The 21,012-nt window shown below is 44.9% G+C and overlaps 1 protein-coding gene across 1 annotated transcript; it reads right to left on the bottom strand.

Annotated features, from left to right (window-relative positions):
• Positions 1-1,685: 1,685 nt before the first annotated feature.
• LOC140208421 (uncharacterized) lies at positions 1,686-12,013 on the bottom strand. Its single transcript, XM_072277095.1, has 2 exons — positions 11,869-12,013; positions 1,686-4,301 (listed from the first exon to the last, which is right to left on the bottom strand). The coding sequence occupies exon 2, from the start codon at positions 3,905-3,907 to the stop codon at positions 2,618-2,620; it is 1,290 nt and encodes a 429-aa protein (XP_072133196.1). The 5' UTR covers positions 3,908-4,301; positions 11,869-12,013; the 3' UTR covers positions 1,686-2,617.
• Between the last annotated feature and the right edge of the window lie 8,999 nt (positions 12,014-21,012).

The raw sequence follows: 21,012 nt of genomic DNA, 5'->3' as shown, positions 1-21,012 counted from the left end.
GAATAGCTGATCCCCAAGTGGGCTCAACCACGAGCTGCTCTAAAAAAGCATTCTGTAGGCATTCTAGGAATGCCTTCAGTTGAGAACAATACACTAATTTTCCTTTTCACCTGCATGACAATCCTGCATGACTATTGTAAGATTGCCCTTTTGGCAAGCATTTTTAATCTCCCATTGTACTTTGTGGACCACATACTTACGACTGTTTGGGGGTTTCTATACAATTCCCAACGGGGATTTCTTTTACATTTGCTGTTCCTTAATTCTACCCACAGATTCTACACCTTCCAACCCTATGCAACCTCTTTCTAATGATTTTATTTAAAATTTTACCAACAGAGCCACACAACCCCACTAACAGCTTGTTCTTGGCTTGTTCTTTCAAGAAACATATAAGTATCTGGGAAACAAGAGGACCTGCAGATGCTAGAGATCTAGAGAAATACACACAAAGTGCTGGAGGAGCTCAGCATGTCAGGCAGCATCTATGGATGGGATTCAACATTTCCGGCCAAAACCCTACATTGGGACTCTTGATACCCACGTATCTGGAATATCAACAAGCAAAGACAGTAAAAAGTAGTGCGAAACAGGGAAAACATTTGACAAAATATAGTTCAAGGCTTAAAAACCTGCCAATCAGAGCTCAATAGTTAACAAATACAACAACAGCAATAAACAATTTCATCAATACCGACATTGACTTTATTTTAATGAAAATATCTTGATTCAATTTCAATCAGCAAAATTTCCAAAGGTAAATAAAAACTGAAGTGATAACTTTAGAAAAGACTATTTACACTCAAACCCACTTAGATTAACACTACCTTGGACAGAAGGAGGAAGAGAAATAACACACATGAAAAACAAAAATCACACAACAGTCAGATAAAACTTGAAAGTATATTTTTTCATCAAAACTGAACTGGATTCAGCACTCCCTGTGTGTGTCTGCAATCATGATAAGGAATACAGCCCAGAAACTCAAATGAGAGGCTAACTCAGAAAAAATGAATCATCACTGTGGAAGAAAACATTAACCAGTGGAATGAGTATGACCCTCCATGGGAGACATCCCAACGATCTGAGCAGACGAGATGTTGACAAGGAAGCATCGAGCACCTGACTGAGAGTTGGAGACCTCTTCCCAGAAACAGAGGGGTTCCTTGCAGAAATGCAGGACAAGGTGGTTAACAAAAGGAAAAACAAAATTGAAAATACATGAAATACAAACAACGCAGTAAGTGCAGAAAATGCAAGAGAAACCAGACACGATCCAACACATTCCAGGATCCTGCAGCAGTTTAACTCAATCTGATTACTTACAAAGGTACAATCAAGTGGCAAATATCATTCACCAAAATCTTACTTTAAAATACAAACTCATGAATGACCACAACTTCATTGAAGCACCATAAATTCAAGCCTGATTCAGTTTCAGAGTCAAAATCTTACAAATTATATGATAATCAATACATTACTACTAATACTACAAATGATAACCATCCAGATATAATATTACAGGATAAACAAGCAGGAACAACTCCCTCAATAGATATAACCATTCCCCGCACACACATGTTCCTCGACCAGTGGAGCACCTCACCACAGGCATTGTTTGTGTCATCAGTCAGACAACCAAATTATTTTCTCTGTCAATCGGCTTCGAAATATTGCAACTCTGTCATTCGTTGCCACACCCCACTGCTGATTCCCTTCTCCTCACCATGCGTTCTTACCCCAACCATCATCCAGAGCCCCAAGCTCTGCCCTGCGTGGACCCGCCTCTGGTTTCTGACCCTGCTCCGTTGAACAACTAACTGATGGCTTCCCTTTCTGCTTTCAGTCTTTAGAGGACAGTGGACAACTCTTTAGAAGCAGGGAAAATGACCCATAATGTGGAAATGAGTCGTGAATAAGGATGTTAACTCCCAATGTCATTCTTCTTCAGCCCAGAGATTAGAGGGGCGAAGAACATCTCAAACAGAACTGCAGTCAGCTCAACTTCTTCAGTCTGCAGGAAATTCAAGGGAAACCTCTTCACCCACAGAGTGGTGACTTTTGGAACCCATCACCACAGGGAGAGCGAGAGATGAACAATAGGGGAGGATTTAAAAGGACTGTCATGGAACAGAATCACTGGCAGGGTCCAGCCAGCCTGAGTTGACGCTCTACTGTACACTAGGTATGTTATAAATTCACTAAGTACCGGAGACAGAGTTTAAAATAGAACTGATTTATTTGTCTCAGATCCAGAATATTAAACTCCAGTCCCATTAAAGGTGAACGTGCAGCAGAAGAAACTCCTCCCATGCCCAGTGACCAGGGTGCAGAACTGGGTGTGGTGAGCAGCAGCAATAATTGCAGAGTTCAGCACCGACAGTCACTCTCGAAATTGCATTCAGCAACAGTGATGGACAAATATCCAGCATGCAGCTCATTGAAACTTTCTCCTCAGGTGAACCCGGTAATGTGTCACAAGGTTAGAATATTGAGAGAATCCTTCCCCACATTTACAGCAGGTGAACAGCCTCTCCCCAGGGTGAACTCAATGATGCACATTTGGTGGAAATGGCTGAGAGAAACTTTTCCCAAAGTCTGAGCAGGTGAACAGCCTCTACCCAGTGTGAACTTGCTGGTGTCTCAGTAGATGAGATGACTGAGCAAATCCCTTCCCACACACTGAGCAGGTGAACGGCCTCTCCCCAGTGTGAACTTGCTGATGCCTCAGCAGATGAGATGACTGATTGAATCCCTTCCCACACACTGAGCAGGTGAACGACCTCTCCCCGGTGTGAACTGACTGGTGTCTCCGTAGGTGAAATAATAAAGTGAATCCTTTCCCACAGTCTGGGCAGGTGAACGGCTTCTCCCCAGTGTGAAATTGGTGGTGTCTATGAAGGTCGGCTGATCGAGCGAATCCCTTCCCACAGACTGAGCAAGTGAATGGTCTCTCTCCAGTGTGAACTCGCTGGTGTGCTATTAGGGTGGATGATCGAGTGAATCCCTTCCCACAGTCTGAGCAGGTGAACGGCCACTCCCCAGTGTGAACTCGCTGATGTGCCCGTAGCTGGGATGACTGAATGAATCCCTTCCCACATTCTGAGCAGGTGAATGGCTTCTCCCCAGTGTGAACTGACTGGTGCCTCCGTAGGTGAGATAATAAAGTGAATCCTTTCCCACAGTCTGGGCAGGTGAACGGCTTCTCCCCAGTGTGAAATTGGTGGTGTCTATGAAGGTCAGCTGATCGAGTGAATCCATTCCCACAGACTGAGCAGGTAAACGGTCTCTCCTCAGTGTGAAATTGCTGGTGTATCAGTAGGCTGGATGATTGAGTGAATCCCTTCCCACAGTCTGAGCAGGTGAACGGCCTCTCTCCAGTGTGAACTCGCTGATGTATCTTCAGTTTAGATGATTTAATGAATCCCTTCCCACAGTCCGAGCAGGTGAACGGCCGCTCCCCGTTGTGAACTCGCTGATGTGCCAGTAGTTGGGATGACCGAGTGAATCCCTTCCCACAGTCTGAGCAAGTGAGCGGCCTCTCCCCAGTATGAACTGACTGGTGTCTCCGTAGTTGAGATAATAAAGTGAATCCTTTCCCACAGTCTGGGCAGGTGAACGGCTTCTCCCCAGTGTGAACTTGGTGGTGTCTATCAAGGTCAGCTGATCGAGTGAATCCCTTCCCACAGACTGAGCAGATGAACGGTCTCTCCCCAGTGTGAAATTGCTGGTGTATCAGTAGACTGGATGATTGAGTGAATCCCTTCCCACAGTCTGAGCAGGTGAATGGCCTCTCTCCAGTGTGAACTCGCTGATGTATCTTCAGTTTAGATGATTTAATGAATCCCTTACCACAGACTGAGCAGGTGAACGGCCGCTCCCCGGTGTGAACTCGCTGGTGAGCCATTACATCAGATGACTTAGTGAATCCCTCCGCACAAATTCAGCAGACAACCAGCCTCTGCCCAGGGTGAACTGACTGGCGTGTCCACAGGTCGGAAGACCGATTGAATCCCTTCTTACACACAGAACAGGTGAATGGCCTTGTCCAGTGTGAAATTGCTGATGTACCTTCAGCTGAGATGACTCAGTGAATCTATCCCTGTAGTCTGAGCAGCTGAATGGCCTCTCCCCTGTGTAAAATGATGGGCATGGCAGTCGGTCAACCCCTCCCCACAGTCTGAGCCGGAAGGATGATCGAGTGAATCCCTTGCTCCACTTCATAAATATCTGGACAGAGTCAACAAAGCTGGTGCATTGTGGTCGAGATTCCTGTAGATAAATTCCTTGTCATTTCTAACCTGTAAAAAGATTTACAAAATCCATAAATGGGTGTAGGACAACATTTAAGATGAAATCACTTGAGTTGTCAAGGTGTGATCTGGCACAGTGAGGTTCAGCCCAAGTTGGAGACAGAAATCATCTTCTAACTGGGCATAGTGCTGGTATCTGGAGTGACCATCAAATTCTTAGATGCTCTTCCTGTCTCTATGAGAAAGGGGCATTTCTGCCATCTCCAATCTGTGACCTGGCTCAGTGTGACTTTCTCCATTGGTATTATTCCCGGTTCCCACTGAGCTGCATGGTTTCCTGGCCCCAGAGTAACTGAAACACTCTCACACAAATAGCCAGCAGTGCATTCCACACACCCACCACTCTGTGTAAAAAACCTACCCCTGACATCCCCTCGGTATCTATTTGCAAGCACCTTTAAATTATGCCCCCTCATGTTAGCTATTTCAGCCCCGGGAAAGAAACCTCTGGCTCTCCACACGATCAATGCCCCTCATCATCTTATACATCTAAAAAAGGCTCTAAACATAAACAAGAAATTATACATTGCTTTGAGGATTTGTAAGAAGTATACAAAAATATGAGGGTATAGATCGGGTAAATACAAGCAGCTTTTTCCACTGTGGTTGGTTGGGATGACAACCAGAGGTCATGGGTAAGTGGGGAAGGTGAAAATTTATCTGAAACATTTGGAAAAGCTCTTTACTGAAATGGTCGTGACAGTGTGGAATGAGATGTCAGCACAATTGGTGAATATGAGCTCAGTTTCACCATTTAAAAGAAGTCTGGATGGGAGCCTGGATGGTGGGGGTATGGAGGACGATGGTCCCAGTGCAGGTAGTTACATTAGACAGCATAAATGTTTTTTCGGCATTGACCAGATGGGCCAAATAGCCTGTTTCTGTACTGAACCTCTCCTTGTTTGTATGACAGAGAAGCTGGACAAACTTGTTTGGCAGGGAAAACTGGTAGGTGTGACACCGGAACAGCAATGTTTGGAGTTTCCGGGAGCAATTCAGGAGCTGAGTGATCGATACATTCCAAAGAAGTGGAAGCATTGGAGACGCAGGAGGACACAACTGACACTTAAATGAAAAGCCAAAGCCAACATAAAAGTCAAAGAAAGGGCAAACAAAAGAGCAAAAACTTTTGGGAAGCTTTCAGAAACCAACAGAAGACGGCTAAAAAAAAATCAAATGAGCTCAGGGCGTGGAATGATGATTAATGAGTCAGTCATTAATGAGTCTTGGTAGTACCCAACAGTCTGAGGCATTTAGAGGAACAAAATATCTGGGGCCTCAATATCTCCTAAAAGCCAAGATACCCTGTACCAGTTATCTTTCAACTTTTATTTTGACAGGCACATACAAACTAGACACCCTCAAAACTTCACTTCTGAAGGCCTCCCACTTACAAAGTGCACCTTTACCAGAAAACAGCCTGTCCCAAACCACACTGGTCAGATCCTTTCTGACACCTTCAGAATTGACCTTCCTCCAATTTAGAATCTCAACCCATGATCCAGATCTCTCTTTTTCCATCTATATTTTGAATTTCATGGCATCATGATCACTAATTTCTGTCACCAACCCTAATCATTTCCTAACAGCTTATTTCACACTTCTACGTCGGGAATTCTATGAACTGATTAAGGGTACATTTGACAAACTCTACCCAATCTGGTCCTTTTACAGTATGGGAGTCCCAGTCAATATGTGGAAAGTTAAAATCACTTACTGAATCAACCTTTGTTTCTTGGCATGGTCTGCAATCTCTCTACAAATTTGTTCCTCTAAATCCCTCAGACTGTTGGGTGCAACCAAGTCCTAAAAATGGCTACAATATCATAATTCCCTGTCCTGAGCTCATTTGGCTTTCCTACGATGCTTCTTGCATTGTGATATACACAGCTCAGCACATTCATCGCACCATGCTCAACCATTTGATTGCTGACTCTATCTGAGGTCTAAACAAGATCTGACTGGTGTCAAGAAAACAAACTCTCCCTCATTGTCACAAAAACAAAGGAGCTGATAGTGGACGACAGGAGGAATGGAGACAGGCTAACCCCTATTGACATCAATGGATCTGGGGTTGAGAGGGTGAACTGCTTTAAGTTCCTCGGCATAAACATCACCGAGGATCTCACATGGTCTGTGCGCACCGGCTGTGTTGCGAAAAGAGCACAACAGCACCTCTTTCAACTCAGATGGTTGAAGATCTGGGATGGGGCCACAAATCCTAAGAACTTTTCACAGGAACACAATTGAGAGCATCCTGACTGGCTGCATCACTGCCTGGTATGGGAACTGTACTTCCATTAATCGCAGGAACCTGCAGAGAGTGGTGTGGACAGCCCAGCACATCTGTAGATGTGAACTTCCCACTATTCAGGATATTTACAGAGACAGGTGTGTAAAAAGGGCCCAAGGATATTGAGGACCCAATTCACCACAACCACAAACTGTTCCTGCTGCTACCATCCAGGAAACGGTACCACAGCAAAAGGACCAACAGGCTCCGGGACATCATCTTCCACCAGGCCATCAGACTGATTAATTCATGCTGATACAATTGCATTTCTATGTTATATTGACTGTCCTCTGTACAAACTATTTATTCTAAATTACTGTAAATTCCACATTGCACATTTAGATGGGGACATAATGTAAATATTTCTACTCCTCATGTATATGAAGGATGTATGTAATAAAGTCAATTCACCCTCTCCACTATCTGTTCTGTCATTCTGGCTCCCATTCCCCCAACAACTTATTTTAACCACATCACCCTCTCCCCACGCTAGCACTAGCAAGCCTCACCACTGGGATATTAGTCCCCTCTTGTTCTGTTCCCCTCACTAACGAATCCCCTCTCACCCCTTTGACTTTCCTCTGCCAGGTAATCCCCCCAACAGTTTCTAAAGTGGATCCACCTGTTGTTGTGTGGGATGGCCACAAGAGTACTCTGCGATGGTGATTTAACCTCATTCCCCTTCCCGACTCTCACCCAGTTTCCCGTGTCCCGCACCTTGGGTGTAACTCACCTTTCTTCATGTCATATCTATCACCCCCTACAACTCCCAGCTGATCCAGAATTCATCCATTTCAAGTTCCCACTCTGCAAAGTGCAGGGTTACAAGCTGCAGCTGGATGCACATCTTGTAGGTGAGGGCATCAGGGACACTGGAGGTCTCCCCACCTTCCCACCAATGTCCCCTCTAATTTGTAATGACCAGTGTGCACATAAATCCTGTATTGTGCATTCTTTTATCCAGTGACAACATGTGCACAGTGAATTTTATATAGAGAGGTATTTATTTTAACAGCTAGCAAAGCACTGTCGATAAGAACTTTGATCTCCTCTGGGTTCGATGGAGTTCATCTGCACTCTCACACAACCGATATAGCAGGCCTGTAATGGGTAACGAAGGATTTTCCCACCACAGCTTTTGCATATTGTCCATATGTGGTGTGCTTGCTGAATTATGCTTTAAAAAGTCAGATTTCCAAATACCACTCCACTTCGTCACACCTGTAAATTCTCCAGTAACTCTTGCATCACCACAATAGACACAGGTAACACCAGTTTCCACATTCAACATAAATATTTTCCTGAACCCTCCTGAGGAATTGAGCATATATGAAAAAAAATATTTTGAACCTATGTAACCTCTATCTAAAAGAATAATTGGGACCGAACAGGAATTTTTGAACTGAAGTAAACTCTGCCTTCAGCGGTTAGCTAAGACAAGCTTAATAACAGTTCTCTGCGGCTTGCAGAGAGACACACAGACAGCTGATAACATTATACATTGTACCCTCGCTTCAGAAAAGGAAGAATCGATAAATTGTACATCGTACTCTCGTTTGTCTGGGGGAAAGGAGGACTCAATGATACAGACAGGACTGAACATCTGACTGTAATTAAGTCACAGCCTTGCAAAGAGAATAACTGATAAGGACTGGACAGTACATCCATCTGTAAATAAAACTTTGATTTCGCGAACTCTCTTATCTAACTAATTAAATTTTGCACCAACAGACTTGTTGGGTGTACCAATTCAAATAACATCTTGCAAGAGTAATGTATGGGGCTTACTATGTGTAAATATACAGCTGTAACCTGACTAAGTCAGTCCACTTGTCAGATGGTGGCAGTGCTTACGTGCCTTCCCTTTGACAACTGGGTCTCAATCTCCCGCAGGAAAATGCACAATAAACTGTGGTGACGATAAGAAGCCGGTCTCCCGTGTTTTATTCAGATTCAAAGTTAACATTTGGCGTCACAAAAAGGATCCCAATATAGGGAGTACCAAGCAGACGGGCTGAGTAAGCGGCTGGACCACTCTGGGGACTGCGGAGACCGACCAGGCGCCCAATAGGTATTTTACCTTTTGTCTCTCTCTGTTCGTTCCTTTGGAGGAACAGTCCCTCGCCCGAGGCTGATCGCATACGTTGACGGGATCGGGAAAGAATCTGTCAGGAGGCTCGTATAAGGAAGGCAAAGTTTTACTTAGTGGGCAGGAGGTATTACCTGGTAAACTTTACTCAGTGGACAGGAGGTAGACTTGCCGGGTAAATTTATCAATTGAGCAGGAGATGCCAGCCGGGTAAAGTAATGAATTGGGCAGGATGTGCCGGCCGGGTAAGTTTATCTGATTGTTACTTGAGCAGCAGGCGTTGTGCCGGGTAAATTACTCAGAGAACACGGGTCAACTGCAGTCGATTGATACGCTTGGAACAGGAGCAGACCCACACAATGTGTGTGAGAGGTTTCCAGACAAGGAAAAAGATTTGCGAATGTTGACTGCAGTGCTCAGTAAGCAGTTGGGGGACAAAATGTGGCCACTGGGATCGTCTGCAGTACACATTTACCTCATGAGAACAAGCAGTAAATTAGATATGGCACAACAACTGTGGAAAGAAGTGGAAATTGTTGAAAAGGGAATGGAAGGAAAAGGCAGATGTAAAGTGGAACAGTATATTATTAGCAAGTTGGAGGAATAATGCATGTGACAAAGGAATAGAGTTATGTACTGCAGAAGAAACACCAAAGGTTGGGAGACACTAAAAGTGGAGCGTGAGTGGGAGGATGGGAGCTGAAAACAAGAGCAGGAAAACAGCGTAAGCAAACCAAGGCCTAGATAGGAGATAAGGGCAGGAACGTCAGTCTGAAGTTCAGGGGATGCCTCTGAGGAGGAGCGCAAACTGTGGTCCCGGACAACATGCCAGAAAGACCCCGACCTAGGTTTTTGGATCACCCCAGCGGGACAGGTTTGTGTTCCTACACAGTTCTTATCAATATTGGTCAATTATATACATAATTGTAGACACCTGGAAAAGGAGGGAATAGTTGGTAACCTGTACCCTGCACACCGGGTACGACTCCCGTACCAGATGGACCTTTTTCGTGTCTACAAGTTGATTTTATTGAATTGCCTAGAGCATATTGCTATAGATACTCCTTAGTTATTATAGATGTGTTTAGTAGCTAGACTGAAGCTATTCCAGCTACCAATAATACTGCTTTGACTGCTGTGAAGGTATTATTATGGGAAATAATTCCTAGGTACGGCCTGCCAGAGATGCTTGTGTACCATTGCTCCCAGAAAGTCTACCAGCAAAATTAGATGTGCATACTCTAGGGGAAGAGATGGGGAAATATATATGCCAACTAACCAAAATTTTCCAAGCATTACATTCACAGCTACGACAGGCTTAGAAGGAAGAGAACTACCCCGCAGAGAGGAGTGACTATCCCACCACAGAATCTGGGAATTTTGTCCTGATCAAGAACTGGGATTGAGAGAAACTTGGACGTCGGTACAGAGGACCATATCAGGTGTTACTGACCACTCCCACGGCTGTGAAACTGAAGGAGCAATCTCGGTGGATAAATCGAACAGACTACAAACACGATACTGAAGGTACTGAGTAGAAGGACTCTCTCGGACTAAAGGAAAATGTATTGGTTGATAGTGGTATCCGTGTTTATGTCTTTGAGTGGGCTCACCCCAGCATCCGGGGGCCCCCGTTTTAACACCTTTCTGTCTCTCTATCACACCTATGCCAAACAGGTAGAACTAGGTGTCTGCTGGGTTTGTGTCACAATTCCGCAGCATGGTAAAACTATGTTTCCAATGTCAGTAATCCCGCTCAACCAGAGTGAGGAACACTCAGCCTGGGCTTTCTCAAATAACACCCGGGGAAGTGAGATGAGGAACCACGGTCCAGTCAGAGATGACCATGGCTGTCAGTGTTTTGAGGAATGGTATCTCAGGCCCCCACTAAATGGAAATTCCTATACTGGGAAACATGCATCCTGGCCATACTTGCAGGTGCCCAGCAGCGGAGAGGAATAACTGAGACTGAACGATTTTGGATGATCACTTTTCTCTTCTATGGAGTAGCCAGGAATTCACGAGAGATGATCAATTTGGCTACAGCACTTGAGGAGCTGGCCACAATACTGCAGGGGCCCTGACAGAAACACAGGCCCAAGTAACAGAAATATCTACTGAAATGATTGCAATCCGGCAAACCGTCCTACAGAATCTTATGGCTTCAGATTTTATCCCAGCTGAGAAAGGGTGAACCTGTGCTATTATTGACACAGAATGCTGCACCTATATCCCTGATGAGTCTACTAACATTACACCCCTCTCCGAGCACACTGCCGAGGAGACTGCAGCATTAAGAAAGTTGGACAGGATTTACATGGGGTCACCAAAGGGTCAAAATGATGGTCTTCGAAGGCCTGTTCACTCATATGTGGAGCATGATATTGCATTATGGCCTAATAGTTCTACATGTCATTGTTATAATTACTGTTGTACGCTGTTATTACCCACTGATATGTCAATGCTGTACTCGGTTGCTTTCTCTGTGAAAAATTACTGCTTTGTTGATCATGTAATGATCAAAAGGAGGGAATGATAAATTATGTAAAAGGGTTAACACGTTGTTAAACGATAGCAGCCTGTTTTTCTGAAAGAAACTGCTGATGATCAACAGATGTGCTGAGCCATGCTGAGCCATATTTCTTCTTGAGGGTATCTAGCTAGGGTTTCAGGATGCTTATCTCCTTGTGCACTCATGCACAGAGATAGGACAGCTTCAGTCTGTTCTGTGTGTGTAAGCCATTATGACTATTTTGTAATTTGTCTTTAGCAAATAACTTTGACTCCAGCCTGTCTTGTGTGGGGGTATCTGGACAGATATATCTGTGGTGTAAGGGGAATTGTTAGTCAGTTAGTGGATTGGGCAGGAACAGTCATGGACTGTTCCTGTTTGAGCGAATAACTGAATAGCCCCGGGTGCTTGGAATAAAGAGTTTGTACTTATACGATCTCTGAGTGACTTTATCCGGATTCGACTTCCACAGAATGGGAGTGGTTTTAAAGGGCTGGGCTGCTGGAAGCACATTACCAGACCTGGAGTGATTGCAGCTGGGTCTGACAGAGGCATAACTGGTTCTTCTGGGAACATTCAGTCTCACCCCAACTATTTCCTACCATCCTTTGTACAAGTATGCAACGTCTAAAAGACCAGTGTTTGAGTAAATGAGACTCACCAAACTTTCCCCTGACTGAATCACTGGATTCTCCGAGTCAGATGGGTCCTCTCCAGCTGATGCTCTCAACCCTCGGGCTGATTCTCTTGTTGCTGTTCCCTCATCTTCAGTCGTGGTTTGCTTCCAGTTGGGGTTTTTCTTCCAATAAATCTCTCAGCGCAGGTCTAACGTGAAAGATAATGAAGCACAATAACAATAAAAAGAAGAAAAAAACATTTCTGCTTAATGTTACTAAGAACAAAACTCACTGAAATTTAAACATTGAAGGCAGATATAATGATCTCAGCGAACAATCTATTATTGTCCCTCACACGTCACAAAACGATGTGGGATAAGAACAACCCATCATTCAGTCATGGTAAGACATAAGTCACAGGAACAGAATTAAGTGATTCGATCCATCTGGTCTGCCTCACCACTCAACCATAGCTGATTTTTATTCCAACACCATATTCCTGCCTTCCTCCTGTAACCCCAAAGTTACTTAGCAATCATGAATATATTAATCTCTGTCAAAAATATACCCAAATGGCAGCCTCAACCAAAATCTGTGGCAACAAATCCTACAGATCGGACATCCTTCGGCCAAAACATTTTTCTCATGTCAGTCTTAAAGGGAAGCATCTTTATTCTGAGACTGTGCTATCAGATCACAGACTCTCCGTCTAATGGGAACATCCTCTCCATGTCCACTGTATCCAGGCTTTTCAGCTTTCAAGAGGTTTACTTGACCATACATCCCTCCACCACCCCAACTGTCCCTCTGAACTCCATCCAGCACAGGCCCAGAACCAAGAAATTCTCCTCATACATAATACCGATCATTCCTGAGATTATTCTTGTAAACCTTGTTTGCAACAACTGTACAAACACATTTCCAGGAATAATAGACAAATTGGTACCAGGAAGTGTTGTGCTTTCTTTACTGTTTTACTGTTACATACCTTGTGGGTATCTTGTGACTGTCTTATGACCATGAAGTAATGGAGTATCTTGTGAGCATGATGTAATTGCGTTGTGATGGTGGGGTCAAGTAATTTTCCCGCCAGTGTGAGGTCATGTGATGACCTGTTCCAACAGGTATACATGGGGAAACCCCTGTTGTTACGGAGTTAGTTCGTCAGTTTTGGTTCGTCAGTTACTCAGTCAGTTAGTTTTGCTGCGTAATCATCTCATGACGTAGTTTCGTTTCAAAGCAAAGTTTTACTTTCTATTTTAAGGTAAAAACGTTGTGCTGGCAGTTTCGCCAATTGCTGCCAGGTTTTGTTTGTTTACCTTTGCAGTCTAGTGTCGGAGAGTGAAGACCTTTACCAAACTACAGGAACCTGAAGGATTGAGTAAAGGTTGTGTCATTTGGCAGTTTCATAAAAGATCGACCTTATTGAATCTTCATTCAGAATTAGTGACCTGCAACTGAGATAACCCCTGCAAGCTTGGGAAAGGTTTGTGCAGTGTTCACCATCCAGAAAAAGGTCAGTTCTTTTAATCCCTTTTATTTCCTTTGACGTGAATCCTTTGGACAGAATCAGCAGTAACGTCACATCTTTGAAGAAATCCGTTTCCAGAGAAGTCTCTCCTTATTGACTGCGTAAATCACTTGGACTTTCAAATTTACCACTTTAAGACTGTGTTCGAATTTACCTCTTTAAGAACTGTTCCAGAGTTTGGCTGTTTGTTAAATTGCCATATAGCAGTTAACTTCCGGTTAAGTTAGTCGTTAGTTTACTTTTCACTATTGTTGAGCAGAGTTTAATAAATATTTCAGTTTGTTTATTAAAACCTGACTCAATTCTATATTCATAGTTGCCGACCACGTAACACTACGATCACAAAACAAGCCATTTCCATTTCCAAGTGAAACCAGGTTTATTTCAGGAAATATAAACCAGTCCAGGGTGAATGTAATAAAAGGAAACTGGAATTACCAGAAACACTCAGCAGGTAAGGAATAGCTGTGGGGACAGGAACACACTTTACAATTCAGGTTAATAACGTTTCATCAGAATGACCTCAAACATTTTCAGTTTTTAGTGCCAATCTCCAGCAACTTGAGATTCTGTCTGATTTCCACCGAGTGACAGACAGGGGGGATTTCCAAACACAGTTTGAACACCAAACTCATGGGTCTATTTCTACTGCTGTAAACACGGAATAGCCCATTTACTCATAGCCTCTCCTCAGATTAGCAGTCATTGCTTCCAAAGGAACTCCAGAAATAAACATCTGATCCCAGACCAGAAATACTTGTTCCACACCTCATAAACCCAAGCAGCTCGATGCCCGGGTCCATTTTACCTGGAGCAAAAACTGTGATACCCCAGGATCCAACCTCACACAGCTGAACCTGCCACTCACTGACCCTGAAAATCTCACACATCACCCCCGCAACTCAGACTGGGTAGTGCAATCTGGGATTTCCACACAACCAATGTCCAGCTGCTCGAAATTTCTGCTTCATTGCAGGACGACCATCCTGCCCCATCTGTAGAAGCACTAACCAAAGTCAAAACCAAAACAGCGACAGTTCCATATGCCTGGAATGTAGATCACAGGACTCTCCCAGTACTCTTTGCTGACAGGAAAATGCTGCAGTGTGTCAGCCAGTCACAGTTCAAAAACCAGCTCCTCCAGACCAATGCACAACACAACTGGTACCTGATGACCCTCTGGCATTCCAGCTAACAAAAACTGATTCTGGAAATAATTCAACGAGGCCAAAGGTGCAAAAGAACACTTCACAATAACAACAAGGGTTAGAAGAAAAATTGCTGATATACAACATTGAGGAGGTGGGACACAGGGTGGACCGAGGTTGACCCAGATGGTTGATGTATATCGCTGAAACAGGGCATGGGGGGTGGGGTGGGGTTAGGAGACTGGACAGAGGTTGAACAAGATGGGCAGGGATGAGCACATGGAACCAGGTGGGAGAAGGGATCAGAGACAATCATTGATGGTCCTCCAGCAATACACAGATACTGAATTAATAGTACATACTACTGTATAAAAGATCCTAAAATGACAAAGTTAGAACAAACAACAAGAAATTTGCCATATATACTTTGACCCTCACCAAATTTTTATCAACACACCATAGAAAGTTTCTCATCCGGACACTTCACATGTTTCCATGGCAACTGCTCAGCCCATGACTGTGATGAACTCCAGAGACCTTTGGATACAGATCAGCACATCACAGAAACCCTTCTGCCCCCTAGACTTCCCAGTCCCTCGGTAAAGCAGGCAGTGAAATCAAAGATCCCCACGACCTGGGACGTTCTCCTTTCTCACCCACCCCAATCGGGGAGAAGTCTACAGCCGAAAGCTGAGGGACAAATGCGAGGAGCCTCAGGAAGCGAGGCGAGTTGGGGGAAGTTAACGGGACTCAGTGGCCAACATTAGATTTCCCCAACACAACATAGAGGAAACGTAGAACATAGAATAGTACAGCACATTACAGGCCCTTCGGCCCACAATGTTGTGCCGACCCTCAAACCCTGCCTCCCATATAACCCCCCACCTTAAATTCCTCCATATACCTGTCTAGTGGTCTCTTAAACTTCACTGGTGTATCTGCCTCCACCACTGACTCAGGCAGTGCATTCCACACACCAACCACTCTCTGAGTAAAAATCCTTCCTCTAATATCCCCCTTGAACTTCCCACCTGTTACCTTAAAGCCATGTACTCTTGTATTGTGCAATGGTGCCCTGGCTATCCACTCTATTTATTCCTCTTATTATCTTGTACACCTCTATCATGTCTCCTTTCATCCTCCTTCTTTCCAAAGAGTAAAGCTCTAGCTCCCTTAATATCCGATCATAATCCATACTCTCTAAACCAGGCAGCGTCATGGTAAATCTCCTCTGTACCCTTTCCAATGCTTCCACATCCTTCCTATAGTGAGGCGACCAGAAATGGACACAGTACTCCAAGTGTGGCCTAACCAGAGTTTTATAGAGCTGCATCATTACATTGCGATTCTTAAACTCTATCCCTTGACTTATGAAAGCTAACATCCCATAAGCTTTCTTAACTACCCTATCTACTTGTGAGGCAACTTTCAGGGATCTGTGGACATGTACCCCCAGATCCCTCTGCTCCTCCACACTACCAAGTATCCTGCCATTTACTTTGTACTCTGCCTTGGAGTTTGTCCTTCCAAAGTGTACCACCTCACACTCCTCCGAGTTGAACTCCATCTGCGACTTCACAGCCCATTTCTGCATCTTATCAATGTCTCTCTGCAATCTTTGACAATTGTCTACACTATCTACAATACCACGAACTTTGTGTCATCTGCAAACTTGCCAACCCACCCTTCTACCCCCACATCCAGGTCGTTAATAAAAATCACGAAAAGTCGAGGTCCCAGAACAGATCCTTGTGGGACAGCACTAGTCACAATCCTCCAATCTGAATGTACTCCCTGCACGACGACCCTCTGCCTTTTGTAGGCAAGCCAATTCTGAATCCACCTGGCCAAACTTCCCTGGATCCCATGCCTTCTGACTTTCTGAATAAGCCTACAGTGTGGAACCTTATCAAATGCCTTACTAAAATCCATGTAGATCACATCCACTGCACTACCCTCAACTATATGCCTGGCCACCTCCTCAGAGAACTCTATCAGGGTTGTTAGACACGATCTGCCCTTCACAAAGCCATGCTGACTGTCCCTGATCAGACCATGATTCTTGAAATGCCCAGGGATCCTATCTCTAAGAGTCTTTTCCAACAGCTTTCCCACCACAGACGTAAGGCTCACTGGTCTATAATTACCCGGACTATCCCTACTACCTTTTTTGAACAAGGAGATAACATTCGCCTCCCTCCAATCCTCCGGTACCATTCCCGTGGACAACGAGGACATAAAGATCCTAGCCAGAGGCTTAGCAATCTCTTCCCTCGCCTCGTTAAGCAGCCTGGGGAATATTCCATCAGGCCCCCAGGACTTATACATCCTAATGTATTTTAACAACTCCAACACCTCCTCTCCCTTAATATCAACATGCTCCAGAACATCAACCTCACTCATATTGTCCTCACCATCATCGTTCCCTCTCATTGGTGAATACCGAAGAGAAGTATTCATTGAGGACCTCGCTCACTTCCACAGCCTCCAGGCACATCTTCCCAACTTTATCTCTAATCGGTCCTACCTTCACTCCTGTCATCCTTTTTTCCTTCATATAGTTGAAGAATGCCTTGGGGGTTTCCTTTACCCTACAACCCAAGGCCTTCTCCTGCCCCCTTCTTGCTCTTCTCAGCCCCTTCTTAAGCTCCCTTCTTGCTTCCCTATATTCCTCAATAGACCCATCTAAACCTCATGTATGCTGATTTCTTCCACCTGACTAGATGTTCCACCTCACTTGTCACCCATGGTTCCTTCACCCTACCATTCTTTATCTTCCTCACCGGGACAAATTTATCCCTAACATCCCGCAAGAGATCTCTAAACATTGACCACATGTCCGTAGTAAATTTCCCTGCAAAAACATCGTCCCAATTCACACCTGCAAGTTCTAGCCTTATAGCCTCATAATTTGCTCTTCCCCAATTTAAATTTTTCCTGCCCTCTCAGATTCTATCCTTTTCCATGATAATGCTAAAGGCCAGGGAGCAGTGGTCACTGTCCCCCAGATGCTCACCCATTGAGAGATCTGTGACCTGACCCGGTTCATTACCTAGTACTAGATCTAGTATGGCATTCCCCTTAGTCGGCCTATCCACAAACTGTGACAGGAATCCATCCTGGACACACTTCACAAATTCTGCCCCATCTAAACCCTTGGAACTACTCAGGTGCCAATCAATATTCGGGAAGTTAAAGTCACCCATGATCTCAACCCTGTTATTTTTGCACCTTTCCAAAATCTGCCTCCCAGTCTGCTCCTCTGTATCTCTGCTGCTATCAGGGGGCCTATAGAATACCCCCAGTAGAGTAACTGATCCCTTCCTGTTCCTGACTTCCACCCCTACTGACTCAAAAGAGGATCCTGCTACATTACCCACCCTTTCTGTAGCAGTAATACTATGCCTGACCAGTAATACCACCCCTCCTCCCCTTTTTCCACCCTCTCTATCCCTTTTAAAGCACTGAAATCCAGGAATATTGAGAATCCATTCCTGCCCTGGTGCCAACCAATTCTCTGTAATGGCCACTACATCATAATTCCATGTATGTATCCAAGCTCTCAGTTCATCGCCTTTGTTCCTGATGCTTCCTGCATTGAGGTACACACATTTCAGCCCTTCTACCTAACTGTCTTTACACCGTTTATTCTGCTTCTCTTTCCTCAAAGCCTCTCTATATGTTAGATCTGGCTTTACTCCATGCACTTCTTTCACTGCTCTATCACTCCGGGTCCCATCCCCCTCGCAAATTAGTTTAAACCCTCCTGAACCATGCTAGCAAACCTACCTGCAAAGATATTGCTCCCCCACGAGTTCAGGTGCAAGCCATCCAAGCTGTACAGGTCCCACCTTCCCCAGAAGAGATCCCAATGAGCCGAAAATCTAAAACCCTGCTCCCTGCACCTACTCCTCAGCCACACATTCAACTGCCATCTCCTCCAATTCTTACCATCACTGTCACGTAGCACTGGCAGCAATCCTGAGAACACCACCCTTGAGGTCCTGTTCTTCAGCCTTCTGCCTGGTTCCCGAAACTCACATTTCAGGACCTCATCCCTCTTCCTGCCTATGTCGTTGGTCCCAACATGTATCACGACTTCTGGTTGCTTTCCCTCTCATACCAGGATGTCGTGCACCTGGTCAGAGACATCCTGGACCCTGGCACCCGGGAGGCAACAAACCATGCGGGTCTCCTTTTCACGTCCACAATATCTCCTGTCTGCTCCCCTGACTATAGAGTCTCCAATGACGACAGCTCTCCTCTTCTCCGTCCCACGCTTTGCACCACCGGGTCAGACTCAGTGCCAGAGGCCCTGTCACCGTGGCTCACACCTGGTCGGTTGTCCCCGATAACAGTATCCAGGACAGTAAACTTATTATTCAGGGGAATGGCTACAGGGGTGCTCTGCACTACCTGTCTGCTCACCTTCGCTTTTGCCCCTCTGACTGTCACCCAACGACCTGCTTCTGACAGCCTAGGTGTGACTACTTCCATGTAGCTCTCATCTATGACTGCCTCATTCTCTCCTACGTGTCGAACGTCATCCAGCTGTTGCTCCAGATTCCTTACACGGTCTTCCAGATCACTCAGCCATATGCACTTCTGGCAGATGTGACTCTCCGGGAGAGGGGCGTTTCCCCAAGACTGCCAGATCTCACATGGGAGGCATCTCAGGAGACATTGAAAAGACTAACTGCGAGCAAGCTGGTCCTCCGCCTCTTCTCGTCGAAGCCACTCGAGTCAAAGCCTCAAAGCTCCACTCCTTCACTGGCCCACTCACTCACTGTCCGCTTTGCTTGAGCTACCCGTCTATTTATCTGGTTAAGCTTTTCAAAATACTTGGTCATCTGTCCTCAACTGCCCAATCAGCTGCTTTCTGCTGAGTCTGAGCTATTCAAATCTTGACTGTCTAATCAACGGCTTTCTGCTGATCAATTTAAATCTTGATTGACTTGACTGCACAGCCCAACTGCCCAAAACTGCCAGAATCTCTCGAGTCAAAGCCTCAAAGCTCCACTCCTTCACTGGCACACTCACTCACTGGCCGCTTTCCACAGGTTCCCATTCCCCCTTCAACTTTAGTCTAACCCCTCTTACCCCACCTCCCACCATACAGCTCTATCACTCCTTTGGCTTTCCTCGCCCAAATCAATAAAAACAAGGAGGTGCACACCAGGTACAGGAAGACAGGAACAGTTGGGGTACTTATGAAGTACAGGAAATTCAAGTGAACACTTATGAAAGAAATAAAAGAAGGCATGAGATTGCCCCTGCAGACAAGGTGAAGGAGAATTCTCATGGATTCTGTAGATATGTTCAGAGGAAAAAGATTGCAAGGGAAAAAATTAATCCTGTGGAAGATCAGAATGGTAATCCATATGAGGAGACAAAACAGATGGGGGAGATCTTTTCTGCATCTGTATTTACTCAGGAGATGGTCACAGGGTCTATAGAAATGAGGCAAAGCAGCATCAACTTCCTGGACCCTGCACAGATTACAGAGGTGGAGGTGTTTGCTGTCTTAAGGCAAATTAGCGTGGATCAATCCCCAGGGCCTGACAAGTTGTTCCCTGGGACTCTGCAGAAGACAAGTGCAGAAATTGTCGGGGCTCAAGCACAGATATTTAAATGATCCTTAGAGACTGGTGAGGCACTGGAGGACAGCCAATGTTGTTACGCTGTTCAAGAAAGGCTCTAAAAATAAACTAGAAATTATACATTGGTGAGCCCGACGTCAGTAGTGAGAAAGTTATTGGAGACGGATGTACAAGTATTTGGATCGATGTGGACTGATTAAGGATAGACAGTATGGCTTTGTGCATGGTAGGTTATGTCTAACCAATCTTCTAGAGTCTCTCGAGGAAGTTATCAGGAAAGTGGATGAAGGCAAGGCAGTGGATGTTGTCTACATGGACTTTAACAAGGTACTTGACAAAGTCTCATATGGGAGGTTGGTCACGGAGGTTTAGTCACTCAGCATTCAAGATGAGATAGTAATTTGGATGAGTCACTGTCTTTGGGAGAAGCCAGTGTGTGGCAGCAGATGGTTGCCTCTGTGACCGGAGGCCTGTAACTAGTGGTGTGCCACAGGGATTAGAGCTGGATCTGTTGTTGTTTGTCACCTATATCAGTAATCTGAATGTTAACACGGTTAGCTGGATCAGCAAATTTGTCGATGGCACCAAGAATGGGGTGTAGTGGACAGCAAGGAAGACTATCATGGCTTGCAGTGCGATCTGGACCAGATGGAAAAATGGGTGAAGAAATGCAAAATGGAATTTAATGGAGACAAGTGTGAGGTGTTGCATTTTGGTCTTACACAGGGAATGGTCAGGCACTGAGGAGTGCTGTAGAAGGAAGGGATCTGGGAATACAGGTCTATAATTCACTGAAAGTGGTGTCACAGTTAGATAGGGACAGAAAGAAAGATTTTGGCAAATTGGCCTTCATGAACCAAAGTACTGAGTACAGGAGATGGATGTTTTGTTGACATTGTACAAGACGAT

Source organism: Mobula birostris, chromosome 13 (assembly GCF_030028105.1).
Source record: "Mobula birostris isolate sMobBir1 chromosome 13, sMobBir1.hap1, whole genome shotgun sequence".
Lineage (NCBI taxonomy): Eukaryota > Metazoa > Chordata > Chondrichthyes > Myliobatiformes > Myliobatidae > Mobula > Mobula birostris.
This window is presented reverse-complemented; position numbering and strand designations above follow the sequence as displayed.

Excerpts from the sequence above, each read along its gene's own strand:
- LOC140208421 (XM_072277095.1), bottom strand. The coding sequence starts at position 3,907 with ATGGCTCACCAGCGAGTTCACACCGGGGAGCGGCCGTTCACCTGCTCA.